At 40.9% G+C, this 18380-nt stretch overlaps 1 protein-coding gene across 1 annotated transcript; it reads right to left on the bottom strand.

Annotated features, from left to right (window-relative positions):
* Positions 1 to 5009: 5009 nt before the first annotated feature.
* Positions 5010 to 5675, bottom strand: LOC142182282 (uncharacterized). Its single transcript, XM_075256479.1, has one exon. It carries the CDS (start codon positions 5673 to 5675, stop codon positions 5010 to 5012), a length of 666 nt encoding a protein of 221 aa, XP_075112580.1.
* Between the last annotated feature and the right edge of the window lie 12705 nt (positions 5676 to 18380).

Raw genomic sequence — 18380 nt, 5'->3', positions numbered from 1 at the left:
CACAACAAAGGGAGGGACATCCAACCCCTCTAATGGAACAAACAACCAATAAGAAGATACAATTCATCATGTGGAATTATCGCTGAGCTCAATCACCAGATTTTCGAAGGAACTTTCGATCACTACTCAACTATCACAACCCTGCATTAGTTGCATTACTGGAAACTCATCTACAAGATCACACTATTTTACGTGATGATTTTGGCTTCAACAACATCGCACATGCACCAACAGTAGGCCAGTCGGTGGGATAGCTTTGTTATGTCACGGTGACCTTCTACAACTGGATCAAGTGGGAGTTACACATCAGGAAATCCACTCAATTGTCCAGGTACCATCAAACGCTAATAAATGGTTATTTTTGGCTATATATGCTAAAATTGATACCAATGCACGTAAAATTATTTAGGAAAACATGCAAGCCATTCATGATTCAATAAAGCTACCTTTCCTAGTGGGGGGGGGGGGATTTTAACGAAATCCTAAGGGCTTCTGAAAAGTTTGGAGGAAATGCAGTAAATAACACTAAATGTGATAACTTCCTACGAAGCATTAATCATTGTCAACTAATAGATCTCGTCTATAGAGGTAGTAAATACACATGGACTAATAAACGAATGCTACACCAAAGAATTCTAGAACGTCTAGATGGATGCATGGGGAATTATGAATGGCTAAATAAATTTCCAGATGCATACATCCAACATTTACCTCGAACACACTCCGACCACTGCCCATTACTTATAAATCTTCATAAACACTTTAGGAGAAGTAACATATTTAGATTTGAAAAAATGTGGACCTCCCACCCAAATTTTAACGCACTAATACTTGCAAACTGGACACCAAATAAAAATATTCTTGATGCAATTAAAGATTTTACAAATAATGCCAGGAATAGAATAAATCAACTTTTGAAAACATATTCAAGGAGAAAAGGAATATTCTTGCCAGGATCAATGGTATTCAAAAATTACCAAAATGCACTACCAGCACGTTCTTATATTACCTAGAACTCGACCTTATTAACAGATATAATGAAATCCTTAGGCTAGAAGAAGACTTTTGGAGATTAAAATCTCGTATAAATTGGTTACAAGAAGGAGATGCAAAAACAAAGTTCTTTCACTAAACAACTATACAACGGAGACGAAGAAATCGCATCACTGCTTTAAAGGACTTTGGAGGAAATTGGGTTTTTGAACAATCAAAAGTCAACGAAATGGTAGAATTATACTACAAAATGCTTTTTACAACCGATCACAGCTATTCTACCAACTCTTATGTCAAAGCTCATTATAAATTACTAAATGCACACGATCAAAAATGCATTAAAAAAGGTTTAACAATAAAAAAAATCCTTAAAGCAATTAACTCTTTCCAACCCTTCAAGGCACCGGGACCTGATGGCCTCCACCCATATTTCTATCAAAAATACTGGACATCCATAGCTTTTACAGTAATCTCCTTTTGTAATGAATTTTTCAACACCCAAGAAATTCCCCCATTAGTTAACCAAACTTACCTCTATCTCATCCCAAAAGTTGCACACCCATCATCCATAACTCAATACCATCCTATTAGTCTCTGTAATACTCTTTATAAAATAATAACCAAAATTATAGGCCTTCGACTAAAACCTTTTCTATATAAAATTATAAGTCCGGAGCAATCTGCCTTCCTGCAAAACCGTCGTGCCTCAGACAATGCAATCATAGTTCAAGAACTACTCACCCATTTCAGACATCAAATGGGAAGAAATTCCAATTTTCTATTGAAATTAGATCTTGAAAAAGCTTTCGATCGCATGGAATGGGCATTCATCAATGAAACACTACACTTTCAACTTCCCACACTCTATAATCAAGCTTATTACGTCGTGCATCACCTCATCATCCATTTCTATTCTACTAAATGGCTCTCCTTCGAAATTTTTCATGCCTACAAAGGGACTGCGACAAGGTGACCCACTCTCCCCATATATATTTATTTTATGCATGGAATGTTTATCACGTAAAATACAATAGGAGGTTGACCATAACAATTGGTTGCCTGTACAAATCTCACGTAGGGGACCCTCCATTTAACATCTATTCTTTGCCGATGACATAACTTTAACCTCAAAACTAACTCCTAAAAGTGTCCATGCTATTATTGACACTCTAACATCTTTCGCATACCACTCAGGACAAAAAATTAGTTAAGACAAATAAAAGATATTTTTCTCTAAACAAACGACACAAAGGGATAAACAATTTGTGTTGGTTTCATTTAGTATGCGCGAAGGTATAAAATTTGAGAAATACCTAGGTTATACCTTATTCAACCACACACCCCGCCGAAGCGACTACCAATTTATTCTAGACAACTTAAAAATGATGCTTGCAGGATGGAAAACTTATATGCTCAGTATGGCAGGAAGAAGTACCTTAATTAAACATACACTGAACGCACTACCAACACATGTAATGCAACTCATTCATCTACCACGCAACATTATTAACCTAATGGAAAAATACCAACAAAATTTCCTATGGGGCACAACTCAAAATAAAAGGAAACTATACCTCATTAAATGGGCTACAATCCAACAACCTAAAGAAAATGGGGGATTTTTTTGGGATTCATAATTTAACTAAAAAGAATAATGCCTTGCTAGGCGCATTAGCCTGAAGACTTTTTTCATCTCCAAATTTTTTATGGCATCTACTCTCATTAATAAATATTACACATAATCAAATCCCCAACTCTTTTCAAACACTTGGAAGGGACCTTAGGTTGAAAATTTTGTCAACAAGGCATAGTATGGCATATGGCAAACGGCCAGCACATAAATTTCTGGAAAGAACCTTGGCTAGGGCCTAATATAATATTAAGAACACAACTAGAAGTCCCATTACCCGAAAATGACCAAACCTATCAACCACTACTTAACACAACAACAGATTAACATCCAAGCCCTTCCGTTTGAACTACCAACACATTTAGCAGAACAATTGGAACACGTTTATATTCAACCACTTCATAACCCAAACACCTTCGATAAAATTATATGGGGACTTGACAGTGAATTTTCAAAGATTTAAATAAAAATCAACACCACCAAACTGAAAACTTTAAATGGATTTGGGCATTATCATTACCACCCAAAATCAAATACTTTTTGTGGCAAATTAGCCATAATCGTTTACCAACAACCGCCTATCTACATAGACTCAATATCACCTCATCCCCAAGCTTCCTTATCTGTCACCAACAGAATGAAACCGTTGCTCACATATTATTTCAATGCACCTTAGTAACCATCATATGGCATACTCTAGGAATTATGCATAACTCTGTAACAAATACCGATCATAATAAACCCCTCATAAAAGACCTCTACAAACTTATCCACTCTAATATACCAACACCAACACACACACCCTCCCACATACTCATGCCTTTCACAATATGGTACATCTGGAACTGCCGTAATAAATACATTTTCTAACATATTAATACACAAACCTCCTTTCAACAAATAGTATCCTCGACTAACGAATATTATTATCTCATCCAAAAACACCGTCCACCTGCTCAAATAACGAGTCTCTATATTAAATGGGAACCAACAACAAACGACGCCTTCAAACTTAATACAGATGGTGCCTTTACTACAAACCCTCCTAGTCTTGGGATAGGAGGGGTGTTTAGAAACTCCACAGATAATTGGATCTTAGGATTCGCTGGAAGCAAACTTACAGGAGTATCTACTTCGATGGAACTACAGGCCTTGCTCCAAGGTTTGTATCTAGCATGGCAACGTAAACTCTTACCACTGGAAATCAATATCGACTCCACTGAGGTAATTTTTATGCTGAAAAATAATAACATGCGACACTTATCTTTACTTTCTGAGTGCAGATACTTGCTACGACTTGACTGAGAAAAGAAGTCAAGGAACGAAGCTGCTTCTCTAATAGCCCCGTTGAATAGGAGTGCAAAGGCTTTTTGAAAAAGTCTTTTTTGTCTTGTAAATGCATTTTTTTTCTATTTAGAGAGAGGGGGCTTCAAGTTCTTAGGAAGAGCCGTATGAGACAGCTCACGTACGGCGCCAGCTGGGTAGCCCACACATCATGCATATTTACAGGAAGCAAAATAGTGTAGCAAATAGATTAGCCAAATACGAAGCATCTTTAAGCGAAGGACCCAACTTGCAACTACTACAGAAGGCGCCAACCTTTTTGGAAACAACACTGCAAGAAGATCAACAAGGCACTAACCACTTAAGGAAAATATCTTTTGCGGCACAGTCTGATCATCTTATTTTTTGTCTAGATGATCCATCTAATGAATGTATTGCTGTAGACTTACGTCAATAACAACAAATACCTCTCCCCATCTGCTCTTTTTGTAACCCAGGGGAATGTTCTATAATTGCTCCTTGTAATGCTACAGGTTTTTAATATAAACTAATTTTGTCGGTTGACAAAAAACAAAGTTGGGAATTCTCGTTTCATGTTTGTTCATTGTTTAGATTGTGTTATTTAGTGATTAGGGATTGATGTTTTGCTTCGATTTTATAAGATTGTTTTTTCTAGAAGAATTCTACAGGTGGACTAAGTGGTATATATTAAAAATATATTTCACATGATAAACTCAATTTATTTATTTTCCTATTATTTGCTAGAACTTTAAAATTAATTAATTTTTTTTCTTATTTGAACTAAGTAGGAAGCCGTAATGTATAAGACTTTAAAATCAATTAAATTTTACCTTATATAAATTTTTTTCTTATTCGAATTATTTGATATAATTATAATACATCCATATTGTTTGCCAAGGATTCATATCTCCACGATAATTTAAGTTCTTTCAAAGTTTTTTTTGGTTAAAATAAAATTTTATTCAACCAAAATTATATATTTACAGCCACTAGTTCCATTTGGACTCAAGAATTAGTTATCTCTATCTCTTTCTATCTAAGAGTGTTAACTTTTGCATTTACTTTCATAAGCTATCTACTCTTAGCTAGGAAAACTATTTAAACTATCTAATATCTTCTTCCATGTGCTATAACTCTGTCCTCGAATATGCAGTTGGAGGCTGATTTGTTTAATTCTCTGTTGACTCTCTCTCTTTTCATTTTGAAATCTTCTAGCATTCCTTTCACTCCATACATGATAAACTATTGCAGCAACCAACCATGCTAGTACCTGGCCTTTTTCTCTGCTTCCTCTACACCTCTTTGCCATCCAGCATACCTCATCATTCCATGTTTTAGGAATTCTGTTTTCATTCATCCACTTCAATAAAGAACTCCAGATATCTCTTGCATATTTACACTCAAAGAACATATGAGCTAGTGATTCTGTAGTTCCCTTGGAGCATAAAACACAATCCTTTGGAATATTTATTCCCCATCTCTCTACTCTGTCCACAGTTGCAAGCCTTTGTCTTATGGCTAGCCATAGAATGAATTGATGTCTAGGAATATGCCTTGCCTCCATGGTAAGATTTTTCCAGTGAACTTTTTGATATTGTGGCTGAAAGGACAAATAAGCTGCCTTGATGCTGAACTTATCACCCTTGCTGCACTTTCCCAGTTCCACCTTGTAGTTCCTGTTGCCAAACCAATTTCTTCCATCAAATATTTTCCTCATAAGCCAGCAAACTTGTGTAGGTGTTTTCATGGACTCTATCTCCTTGTTCTTTATGTAATATCCATGTATCCATTGCACCCATAGTGATTTCTTTCTTGTAGATACTGCCCATAAGAGCTTGCATATGACTGCTCTATTCCACAAGGTATAGCCTATCAACTTTAGACCCCCAGATGATCTTGGTATACACAATGATTCCCAAGAGACTAGAGCTTTCCTTGATGCTTCACAACTTCCAGTCCATAGAAAGATTCTGCATATACTTGTGATGAGTTAAATAACCTTCTTAGGTTAGACAAAAATCTGAGCCCAGTATGTTTGTATCTCAAAGAGAATACTTTTGATCAGCTGCACCCTTCCACTATAAGATAAAAATTTAGTAGTCCAGCATCTAATTCTTGATATCATCTTCTCCACAATTGGCATGCATTGTTGTACAGTAATCTTCTTGGAATAAATTGGAACCCCCAGGTATTTGAATGGCAGTTCTCCTGGTGCAAACTGCATCTTGTTCAAAATCTGCTACTTCAGCTCCTGAGAAATTCCAGCAATGTACAGAGAACTCTTGTCCAAGTTTGCTTTCAGCCCAGACACATCAGAGAAATGATTAAAAGCTTGGATCATTAGTTGGATTGAAACTCGATCAGCCCGGCGACACTTGAGTAAATCATCAGCAAATCATATATGTACCAGCTTCATCTTACTGCATCTAGGGTGACAATTGAAGTCTGGATTATGTTGTAACTGTTTGAGGGATCTATTGAGGTACTCCATAATTAGCACAAACATGTACGGGGACATGAGATCACCCTGTCTCAATCCCTTCCTTGCCACAAACTTTGGAGTAATCCCTCCATTTATCAATATAATATAGCTTACAGTAGTCACATATTCCATAATCCACCCAACAAATTTCCCGAGAAACCCAAAATCTAGCAGAATAGTTCTAAGGAAATCCCATTCAACTGAATCATAGGCCTTTCTGATGTCAACTTTTACCATGCACCTAGGAGAAACTCTCTTCTGCGTATAACCTTTCACTAGCTCATGTGCAATGATTACATTATCTAGGATACTCATTCCTGCTATAAATGCTGACTGTGAATGTCCAACAATTGTGCCTGCTACTAGTTTGAGTCTGTCAGTAAGAATTCTTGCTATCAACTTATACAAAGTTGTACAACAAGCGATGGGTCTGTACTCCTTCACATATGTGGGATTAGCTACCTTTGGTACTAGAGTGAGTGTGGTGCAGTTTGCTTCCTTTAACATTTTCCCAGTTTCAAAAAACTATACAACAACCTTACTCACATCCTCTTCTATGACATACCAATATTCTTTGAAGAATTCTGCATTAAACTCATCCACCCCTGGGGCCTTGTCATTTGGTAGCTCTCTTAATGCCTGTAAAATATCCTCTTTTGTGACTGGTTGAATCAGTAGCAATTGTTGGTCTCTCTGTAAATAAGGACCATCTTTAGCAATGTGAGTATCTACACAAGGTAGTTCTTGTGCTCTGTTTCCCATCAAACCTTGATAAAACCCTATGAATTCCTATTGCACCTGCTTTGGGTCAGTTAACTGCATTCCATGTTCATTACAGATAGTAGCAATATTATTCTTGGCCTGTCTTGCTTTGAGTTGAGCATGAAAAAACTTGGAATTTGAATCTCCTTGTTTGATCCATACAACTCTAGATTTTTGTCTAAGGACTCTTTCCTGGATAGTAGCCTATTTCTCCAGCTCCAGTAGTATTTCTTTCTCTTCTGTGATCAATTGAGTACTATACAAATCAGTTGCCAATGCATCTTGTGTTTCTTTCAGTTTTGCCTGTAAAGCCTCCAGCTTTTGATCTAGCTTGTTCATCTCTTGATTCATCTGTTTAACAGCTTATTCTACTTGTTTCAATTTCCTGCATACTCCATATATAGCATAGCCATCAACTTGGTTCTTCCATATAGCCTCCACCATTTCCTTGACTGATTGTTGCTTCAGCAAGACATTGAGTAATCTGAATGGTTTTGGCAGCTTATGTCTAACAACAGTAGTAGTTAATAGTATAAGGGAGTGGTCTTAGCAACTAGGATTTAAGTAATGTGCTTATATACTACTATACAAGCTAAATCATTGAGCATTGCCAAATTCCCAATCAATTAAATTGTAAATTTTGTCTCCAAGATCTCTTTTATTACACCAGGAATACTGCCATCCCTTTCTTTTAAGCTGCCCTAGTCCCACTTCATCTATACAGTCCTGAAAGTCATGTGTTTTATTTTGTTGGACTGGTGCTCCATTGATCCTATCCGCAACAGATAATATTGTATTAAAATCCCTAAGGATGATCCAAAGGTCTAGCATCATATGGTTAATTGCTTTTAACTGCCTCCAAATTTCCTTCCTCCCTTCAATAATGTTATAACCATAAACAAATGTGACATAGCATTCAAATAGAGATCCTTTATCCTTCACTTTGAAATGAATAGTTTGAGGCCGTAAACTTTGTATATCAACCTCCACCAACTATGGTTTCCAGCATACCCAAGTTTTACCATTTTGATAGCTTGTATAATCACTGTAAATCTGCCAGTTTGCCTTTTTTTCTTTTTTATTTTCTCTGCTCTTCTAGCCTTCACCTTTGTTTCTAGGTAGCCCAATAGAGCCACTTTATTGGTAAGAAAAAAGGATTTAAACTCCTTATGCTTATAAGGCTTGTTCAGCCCTCTAATATTCCATGATCTAATGATCATGGGGGCTGTTTAGTCAAATTAGTTCCCCTTACCACATTGCTAGTGGTAACATCTGTATGAATTCTCAATGCACTAAACTGAATTAGTTCCCCTGTCTACTTGTTTATTCTACTGTTGGCCATCCACTTTGGTTAATTGCTCATTCTACTCATTGTGAGTAGTCTGTTCTGTCTGTTGCTCCTTATTTTGATCTTCATTCATAGTAACAGTCTTGGCTATCCACTCCTTCTTTTTGATTTCTTTCTAATGTCCTGTCTAGGCTCCTTGTGTTTTGCTGGCTTTGTGCAATCTCCTGTGTTATGCCCAACTTTCAAACATCCGGACAGAATAGTGGCTTCCATTCATACTCAATATTCTATGAATAATGTGTTCCATCAGGTAACTCAAGAGAAATCGACTCTGGTAGAGGCTAAGATATGTCCATTTCTATCAGTATTCTAGCATATGCAATCCTTTGCTCTTGAGCTGTTAATTTGTTTGTGCAAATAGGCTTCCCCATACAACTATCTATTCTCCCCAAATTACCAGGAGCCTAAAACTGGATTGGTAGATTTGGGAACATCACCCATATCAAAACAAGTTGGGTAGGTTCCTTATTCATTTGGAACTCTAGATCCCATTGCTTTAGGATAAATGGTCTATAGTTGAAAGTATAAGGCCCTTGCTTAAGAATTTCTTCCTTGTCCTTCTCATTATCAAATTTAAAAATGAAATATCCATTGTTATGAAGGAAAATTTCGCGACCCCAAATATCCGGTCGTGATGGCGCCTATCATATTACTAGGCAAGCTAACCCAAACCATTAACTACAATAATTTTATTTTTATAAAACCATTTTCTAACACAGGTTTAAATACCAAATTTCCCAAATAAGCGTTTAAAACACAATTACATATGCGGAAGTCAAATAAACATAAAAACTACACAACCCCAAACATCTAGTGTCACGAGTCTAGAGCCTCTACTACATAACTAACTATCTGATACAATAAAAGTTTAGAAAAATGCGGAAAAGAACAAGATAAGAAGGAGAAAATAAGGCTGCAGATGCCATGCAACTACATTGAAATCTCCGGCAACCTTTGGATCAGCTGAGGACCCTCACTCTGCCACTCGGGCACCTAGATCTGCACACAAGGTACTGGGAGTAACGTGAGTACGCCAACTCAGTAAGTAACTAAAGTAAATAAGGTCTGAAAGCAGTGACGAGCAGTTAAAAATCACATAAATGAATAAACAACAGGATAACAAATCCATTTCACAGTTTAAAACCAGTTTCGTCGTAAAATTATCAACTTTCATTTAAAAACTTGAAATCATATACCTAGCAATTTTTCTAACAGAGGCTATTTTTAGAAGAAGAGTGAAATCAATGAAAATATCATAATTGGGCCCCTCGGGCAAGGTATCACTCAGAACATGGCCTCTCGGGCAGCCTCTCAGTCACTCTGACTCACTCTCGTCACTCAGTACTCACTCTCAGCACTCAGGCTCATTAATATCTCATAATAATAGAAATCATAGTAACCGTCGCGGCGTGCAACTCGATCTGTAATTTATAGTCGACTATGCTCACTAGGGGTGTACAGACTCCAGAGAGGCTCCTACAACCCAAACATCATATCGCTGCGGTGCGCAGCCCGATGCAATATACATATCGCTGCGGCGTGTAGCCCCATCCAATATATATATTGCTGCGGCGTGCAACCCGATCCATATAAGTATCGTTGCGGCGTGCATCCCGATCCATAGTATATACACATATAATATCCTCACTATTAGGTTCTCAACCTCTCTTAGTCATTAACCTCACAACCTCTCTGGCACAATAATAGAAATTAGGGAACTCAGCCCAAACAGTCCTCACAATTAGAAGTAAGGTGATAAAACCAGTTTTAAACATTTAAACAGGTAAAACATGACTGAGGATATGGTTTCAACAAGTAAAGTGAGGAAAAATAGTAAAAATTCCCCTAAGGGTCTCAACAGGTCGGCACAAGTCCCCAAACATGGCATACAACCCATAATACTATATAAATGACTAAAGTACGGAATATCATAAGGTTTCAAATCAAATACGCGGTGCAATAGCCGCTACAGGACGGACCAATTCACAATCCCTATCGGTGCACACCCATACGCTCATCACCTAGCATGTGCGTCACCGCATTTATCAAAACAAGTCAAATACCGGGGTTTGTACTCTCAGTTCCAGATTTACAATGGTTACTTACCTCAAACCGATGAAAATACTACTCCGCAATGCCTTTGCCCCTCGAATTGGCCTCCACTCATATTGAATCTATCCAAAATCAGAATCACGACATCAAAATATGCTAAGGGAACGAAACCCAAACGAAAATAATCAAATTATACCAAAACTCCTGAAATTGGCCAAACTCGACCTCCAGGCCCACGTCTCGAAACTCGATAAAAATCACATCAACGGAATTATTATCCACCCACTAGTCCATACATACCAAGAATACTGAAATCAGAGTCCAAATGACCCCTCAAATTCACATTTAAAGCCTCTAAATCTCAAGCCCTAATTCCTCAATTTTAGGCTTAATTTCCATGATTATTTAGGTGAAATTCACATTAGAATCGAGTTTTAAGTCCAAGAATCTTACCTCCAAGTGATTCCCCTTGAATCCGTCTTCAATCCCCTTCAAAAAGCTCCAAAAACGACCAACAATGGAAGAAATAAACCCCACATTCGCGGACAAGACGACCTTTTAAACCTTTTGCCAAGGCCTAAATTTCCTTCTTCGCAAACGCGGTCAATGCCTCGTGTTCGCGAAGTACAAAAATTCTGTTAACCAAAACTCTTCTTCGCGAACGCGACCTCACCATCGCGAACGCGTTTCCTCAGCTTCACTAACCTACGCGAACGCGACCAAGCTTCTTGCGAACATGATGCTTACCATTCCGGCCCTTTGCGAACATGGGACTCCCCTTCGCGAACGCGAAGGCCAAACCTGACGCCTCCCTTCCTGACCCTTCGCGACCGCAAAGACCAAAATGCCTGCAACAACTGAAACCAAAATCTACAATTTTCTTAACTTCAAAATGATCCATTCATCCCCTCAAAACTCACCCGAGGCCCCCGGGACCTCAACCAAAAGCACCAACACATCCTAAAACCTTATTCAAACTTGTTCCAACCTTCAGAACGCTCAAAACAACATAGAAACACCAAATTCGCATCGGATTCAAGCCTAAGAATTCCAAAATCTTCTAAATTACGCTTTTGATAAATAAAAAAACAACCAAACCACGTCCGAATGACCTGAAATTTTGCACACACATACCAAATGACACAACGGAACTGCTGCTACTCTCAGAATTCCATTCTGACCCCTATATCAAAATCTCTCCTACTAACCGGAAATCACCAAAATATCAACTTCGCCAATTCAAGCCTAAATGTACTCCGAACCTCCAAAACTCATTCCGATCATGCTCCTAAGTCCCAAATCACCTCCCGAAGCTAACCAAACCATCGAAACTTACATCCGAGCCCTCTAATACACAAGTCAACATCCGAATGACTTTTCCAACTTAAACTCACTCTAAAGAGGCTAAATGTCTAAAACCTTACCAAATCCTTCCCGAACTCGATCCGACCGACCCGATACCACATAACATGGATAAACAAAGCATAAAGAAGCAGAAATAGGGGAAATGGAGTGGTGAATCATGAGACAAATAGTCGGGTCATCATATCCTCCCCAACTTAAACAAACGTTCATCCTCGAACGAGTTAAGAAACATACCTGAAGCCTCAAACATGTGAGGATATCTGCTATGCATCTCTCGCTCGGTCTCTCAGGTAGCCTCCTCCACGGGCCGACCTCTCCAATGCACTTTCACCAAAGCTATATCCTTTGACCTCGACTTTTGAACCTGACGACCCAAAATAGATACTGGCTCCACATCATAAGTCAAATCATCATCCAACTGGACCGTGCTGAAGTCCAAAACATGAGACGGATCCCCAATATACTTCCGGAGCATAGAAATATGAAACACCGGATGCATACTCAACAAGCTGGGTAGCAAAGCAAGCTCATAAGTCACCTCCTCAATCCTCCGAAGCACCTCAAAAGGCCTAATGAACCGAGGACTCAATTTCCCTTTCTTTCCAAATCTCATAACACCCTTCATGGGTGAAACCTTCAACAGGACCTTCTCGCCAACCATGTAGGACACATCCCGAACCTTCCTATCAGCATAGCTCTTTTGCCTTGACTGCGTTATACGAAACCTCTCCTGAATCACCTTCACCCTTTCTAAGGCATCCTACACCAAGTCTGTCCCCAATAGCCTAACCTCACCGGGCTCGAACCAACCAACTGGAGATCTACACTGCCTCCCATAAAAAGCCTCATATGGAGCCATCTGAATACTCGACTGGTAGCTGTTGTTATAAGTAGACTCTACAAGCGGTAGAAACAGATCCCATGACCCTCTGAAATCAATGACACAAGAACACAACATGTCCTTCAACATCTGAATAGTGCGCTCGGACTGACCGTCCGTCTGAGGGTGAAAAGATGTGCTCAACTCAACCCGAGTACCCAACTCTCGCTGCACAGACCTCCAAAACTGCGAAGTAAACTGAGTACCCCTATCTGAAATGATGGAAACTAGGAAACCATGCAAATGAACAATCTCCCGGATATAGATATCTGCCAACCGCTCAAGAGTGAAGTGCGTGAACTTGGTCAGCCGATCCATAATCACCCAAATAGTATTGAACTTCCTCAAAGTCTGTGGAAGTCCAACAACAAAGTCCATAGTGATCCTCTCCCACTTCCACTCGAGAATATCCATCTGCTGAAGCAAGCCACCCGATCTCTGGTGCTCATATTTCACCTGCTGATAATTGAGACACCGAGCTTCAAATCCCACAATGTCTTTCATTATTCTTCTCCACCAATAATGCTGTCTCAGATCCTGATACATCTTCACGGCACCCGGATGAATGGAATACCGCGAGCTGTGAGCCTCCTCTAGAATCAACTCCTGAAGCCCATCTACACTAGGCACACAAATCCGGCCCTGCATCCTCAACACCCCATCATCACCAATAGTCACATCTCTGACATCATCATGCTGAACTCTATCCTTAAGGACAAGAAAATACGGATCATCATACTAGCGCTCTCTGATGCGATCATATAAAGAAGACTGAGAAACCACACAAGCCAATACCCGCCTGAGCTCCGAAATATCCAACCTCACGAACCAATTGTCCAAGGCCTGAACATCAACCGCAAGAGGTCTCTCCCCAATTTGAATATATGCCAAACTCCCCATATTCACCGCCTTTCGGCTCAAAGCATCGGCCACCACATTGGCCTTCCTCGGATGGTACAATATAGTGATATCATAATCCTTAAGCAACTCCAACCACCTCCATTGCCTCAAATTGAGATCCTTCTGCTTGAACAAGTGCTAGAGCCTACGATGATCAGTAAACACCTCACAAGACACACCATACAAGTAATGCCTCCAAAATTTCAATGCGTGAACTATGGCAGCCAACTCCAAATCATGAACGGGGTAGTTCTTCTCATGGGGCTTCAACTGACAAGAAGCAGAAACAATAACTTTACCCTCCTACATCAATATACAACCAATGACAACTCTCGGAGCATTACAATACACGGTATATGAACCTGAAATTGATGGCAAAACTAACACTGGAGCTGTGGTCAAAGCTGTCTTGAGCTTTTGAAAGCTCTTCTCACACTCGTCTGACCATATAAATGAAGAACCCTTCTAAGTCAACTTGGTCAAGGGCGATGCGATAGATGAGAACCCCTAAACAAACCAACGATAATAGCCTGCCAAACCAAGAAAGCTGCGAATCTCTGTGGCTGAGGACGGTCTGGGCCAACTCTAAACTACCTCTATCTTCTTCGGATCAACCTGGATACCCTCGCTAGACACCACGTGCCCCAAAAAAGCCAGTAAATTGAGCCAAAACTCACACTTGGAGAATTTTGCATAAAGTTTCTCCTCCCTCAATCTCTGCAACATAACTCTCAAATGCTCCGTGTGCTCCTTCTAACTACGCGAATACACCAGAATATCATCAATGAAGACTATGACAAATGAATCGAGATAAGGCCGGAACACGCTGTTCATCAAATGCATGAACTGGGGCATTGGTCAGCCCAAAAGACATCACCAAGAACTCATAATGACCATATCGGGTCCTAAAAGCTATCTTAAGAATATCCGAGTCCCTGATCTTCAACTGGTAATAACCTGAGCGGTGATTAATCTTGGAGAACACTCTCGCTCCCTGAAGCTGGTCGAATAAATCATCAATACGAGGAAAAGGATACTTGTTCTTAATTGTTACTTTGTTAAATTGTCTATAATTGATGCATATTCTCATAGTGCCATCCTTTTTCTTCACAAATAGAACCGGCGCACCCCAAGGCGACACACTAGTCCGAATGAACCCCTTATCGAGGAGTTCCTAAAGTTGCTCTTTTAACTCTTTCAACTCCGCTGGTGCCATACGATACGGCGGGATAGAAATGGGCTTAGTGCCCGACACCAGGTCAATACCAAAATCAATGTCCCTGTCCGGTGGCATACCCGACAGGTCTGCAAGAAACACAGTGGGAAAATCCCCTGCAACTGGAACAAAATCAATATTGGGAGTCTCTGCACCGATATCCCTCACAAAGGCTAGTTACAAAAGACATCCCTTCCCAACCATACATTGGGCCTTCAAGAATGAGATCACTCTACTGGGAACATAATCAGTCAAACCTCGCCACTCAATCCGTGGCATACTCGGTATAGCCAATGTGACTGTCTAGGCATGACAGTCCAGAATAGCACAACACGGAGATAACCAGTCCATGCCCAAAATGATATCGAAATCTACTATACATAATAATAAAAGATCCACTCGGGTCTCTAGACCCCCAATAGTCACCACACACGACCGGTACACACGGTCTATAATGACGGTGTCGCCCACTGGAGTAGATACATGAACAGGTGAAACAAGAGACTCACAGAGTGTATCCAGATAATGGGCAAAGTATGATGACATATAAGAAAAGGTGGAACCAGGATCAAATAATACAGAGACATCTTTGTGGCAGACTTAAACAATATCTGAAATCCCGGCATCTGAAGCAGCAACATCTGGTCTACCTGGGAGGGCACCGAAACGGGCCTGACCACCACCTGATCGGCCTCCCCCTCTAGGGCGACCCCTGGCTGACTGATCTCCACCCCTAGCTTACTGGGCGAGTGGTGAAGTAACTGGAGCAAAAGTCGAGGGCTGACCCCTCTGCTGAGACTGACCATCATGAAGACGAGGACACTATCTCCTCATATGCCCAAACTCTCCATACTCATAACAACTACCCGGTGCTGGAGATGGGGACTGAAGGGAACCCTTGGCAACGGAATAACCAGTAGAAGGACCTGGCATGGAAGAACCTTGCACTGATAGAGCATGAGATGAACTCTAGGCTAGAAGGGCACTAAGTGATGAGTGGCCCTGATGAGAACTATGAAAACCATGACCCGATGATGCCCCATGATAACTTGGGCGAGCTGAATGAGCCTGTCTGAATGGGCGACCTCTACCCTGTTGGAACTGGCCCCTCGAAGGAGCACCACTAAAGCAACCAGATCCCCGAGACCTCTTGGCATCCCTCTCCTCTCGCTCCTGGCAGCGAACCGACTCAATCTCACGGGCGATGTCAACAACCTCCTCGAAAGTAGCACCTGTCACCTTCTCCCTAGTCATGAGAATCCGAAGTTGATATGTGAGGCCATCAACAAACCTCATAATCCTCTCTCTATCTGTCGGAACCAACCAGACCGCATGACGAGCTAACTTAGAGAACCACATCTCATACTGTGTCATAGTCATCTCTTCATGACGCAACTGCTCGAACTGCCTGCGCAGCTTCTCTCAGCGAGACTGTGGCACATACTTCTCCAGAAAGAGAACAGAGAACTGCTGCCAAGTAAGGGGTGCTGTACCAACAGGCCTACGCCTACCACCAAGTGAAGGCAGCCCCAGAAAACTGAAAGGTGGTAAAAGCTACACCACTGGTCTCTAGAATCCCCACTATACGAAGCATTCTCTAGCACTTATCTAAGAAACCCTAGGCATCCTTGCCCTCTGCACCGCTAAAAGTCGGAGGCTTGAGTCTACCAAACCTCTCTAGTCGACGTTGCTCGTCGCGCAGCATAACTGGTACCACAAGCTCCTGAGTTGGTGCAACCGGCTAGGCTGGAGGTGCAACCGGCTAGGTTGGAGGTGCTCCCAGTGTCTAGAGTCCCTGCACAACCTGCTCAGGTGTGCAAGCAACGAGAGTCTGGGTGCCTCCCCCGCCCTGAGAAGTAGCTGCGGCCGTAGTAACTGAAACCACCTGAGCCAAACCGGTACACACTGATAAGATTTGACCTAAAGCCTCCTGAAGGCCTAGAATCACAATAGGCACAGCTGGTGCCTGAACTGGTGCTGCTGTAGCGTCCACAACTGGGACCTGATCCTGAACTGGGGCAGCTGGTGGATCTGCAGGTGCTGCCCTAGCTGCTCTTCCCCTACCACGGCCTCGACCGCGTCCTCGGTCTCTGGTGGCCCTAGCTGGTGGAACTGGTGGACGTCCACCGTGCCCAATAGCACGTGTCCTCACCATATGTGAGAGAATGGAATAACAGAAGTTTAGTATTCGGATCAACAAGTTCGCACGACAAGAATATCAAGAATATGAAGTTTTTCCTAAAGGTTCTGCAGCCTCTCGAGGATAAATACAGACGTCTCCGTACCGATCCGCGAGACTCTACTAAACCGGCTCATGACTCGCGAGACCTATGTAACCTAGGTTCTGATACCAACTTGGCACGGCCCCAAATACCCGGTCGTGATGGCGCCTATCACATTACTAGGCAAGCTAACCCAAACCATTAACTACAACAATTTCCTTTTTATAAAACCATTTTCTAACACAGGTTTAAATACCAAATTTCCAAAATAAGCATTTAAAACACAATTACATATGCGGAAGTCAAATAAACGTGAAAACTACACAGTCTCAAACATCTGGTGTCACGAGTCTAGAGCCTCTACTACATAACTGATTGTTTGATACAATAAAAGTCTAGAAAAATGCGGAAATGAACAAGATAAGAAGGAAAAAACAGGGCAGCGGACGCCATGCAGCTACCTTGAAATCTCCGACAACCTCTAGATCAGCTGAGGACCCTCACTCTGCCACTCGGGCACCAGGATCTGCACACAAGGTGCAGGAAGTAATGTGAGTACGCCAACTTAGTAAGTAACTAAAGTAAATAAGGTCTGAAAGCAGTGACGAGCAGTTAAAAATCACATAACTGAATAAACAACAGGATAACAATTCCATTTCACAATTTAAAACCAGTTTCGTTGTAAAATTATCAACTTCCGTTTAAAAACTTGAAATCATATACTTAGTAATTTTTCCAACAGAGGCTATTTTTAAACGAAGAGTGAAATCAATGAAAAATATCATAACTGGGCCCCTCGGGCAAGGTATCACTTAGAACATGGCCTCTCGGGCAGCCTCTCAGTCACTCGTGACTCACTTTGGTCATTCAGTACTCACTTTCAGCACTTAGGCTCATTAATATCTCATAATAATAGAAATCATAGTAACTGCTGCGGCGTGCAGCCCGATCTGTAATTTATAGTCGATTGCGCTCACTGGGGGTGTACAAACTCCGAAGGGGCTCCTACAGCCCAATCGTCATATCGCTGCGGCGCGCAGCCCGATGCAATATACATATCGCTGCGGCGTGCAACCCAATCCAATATATATATTGTTGCGGTTGTCACACCTCCTTTTTACGCACCCGAGGGGGCGCAAGGGAGTTTTTTCCAATTAAAGGACAATCGAAACGGGATTTGTTTATTTATTTCAGAGTCGCCACTTGGGAGGTTTAGGGTGTCCCA

The sequence above is a fragment of the Nicotiana tabacum genome, chromosome 6, assembly GCF_000715075.1.
Source record: "Nicotiana tabacum cultivar K326 chromosome 6, ASM71507v2, whole genome shotgun sequence".
In the NCBI taxonomy this organism is placed as follows: Eukaryota; Viridiplantae; Streptophyta; class Magnoliopsida; order Solanales; family Solanaceae; genus Nicotiana; species Nicotiana tabacum.
The sequence above is the reverse complement of the archived record's forward strand: the minus strand, read 5'-3'. Positions and strand labels throughout refer to the sequence as shown.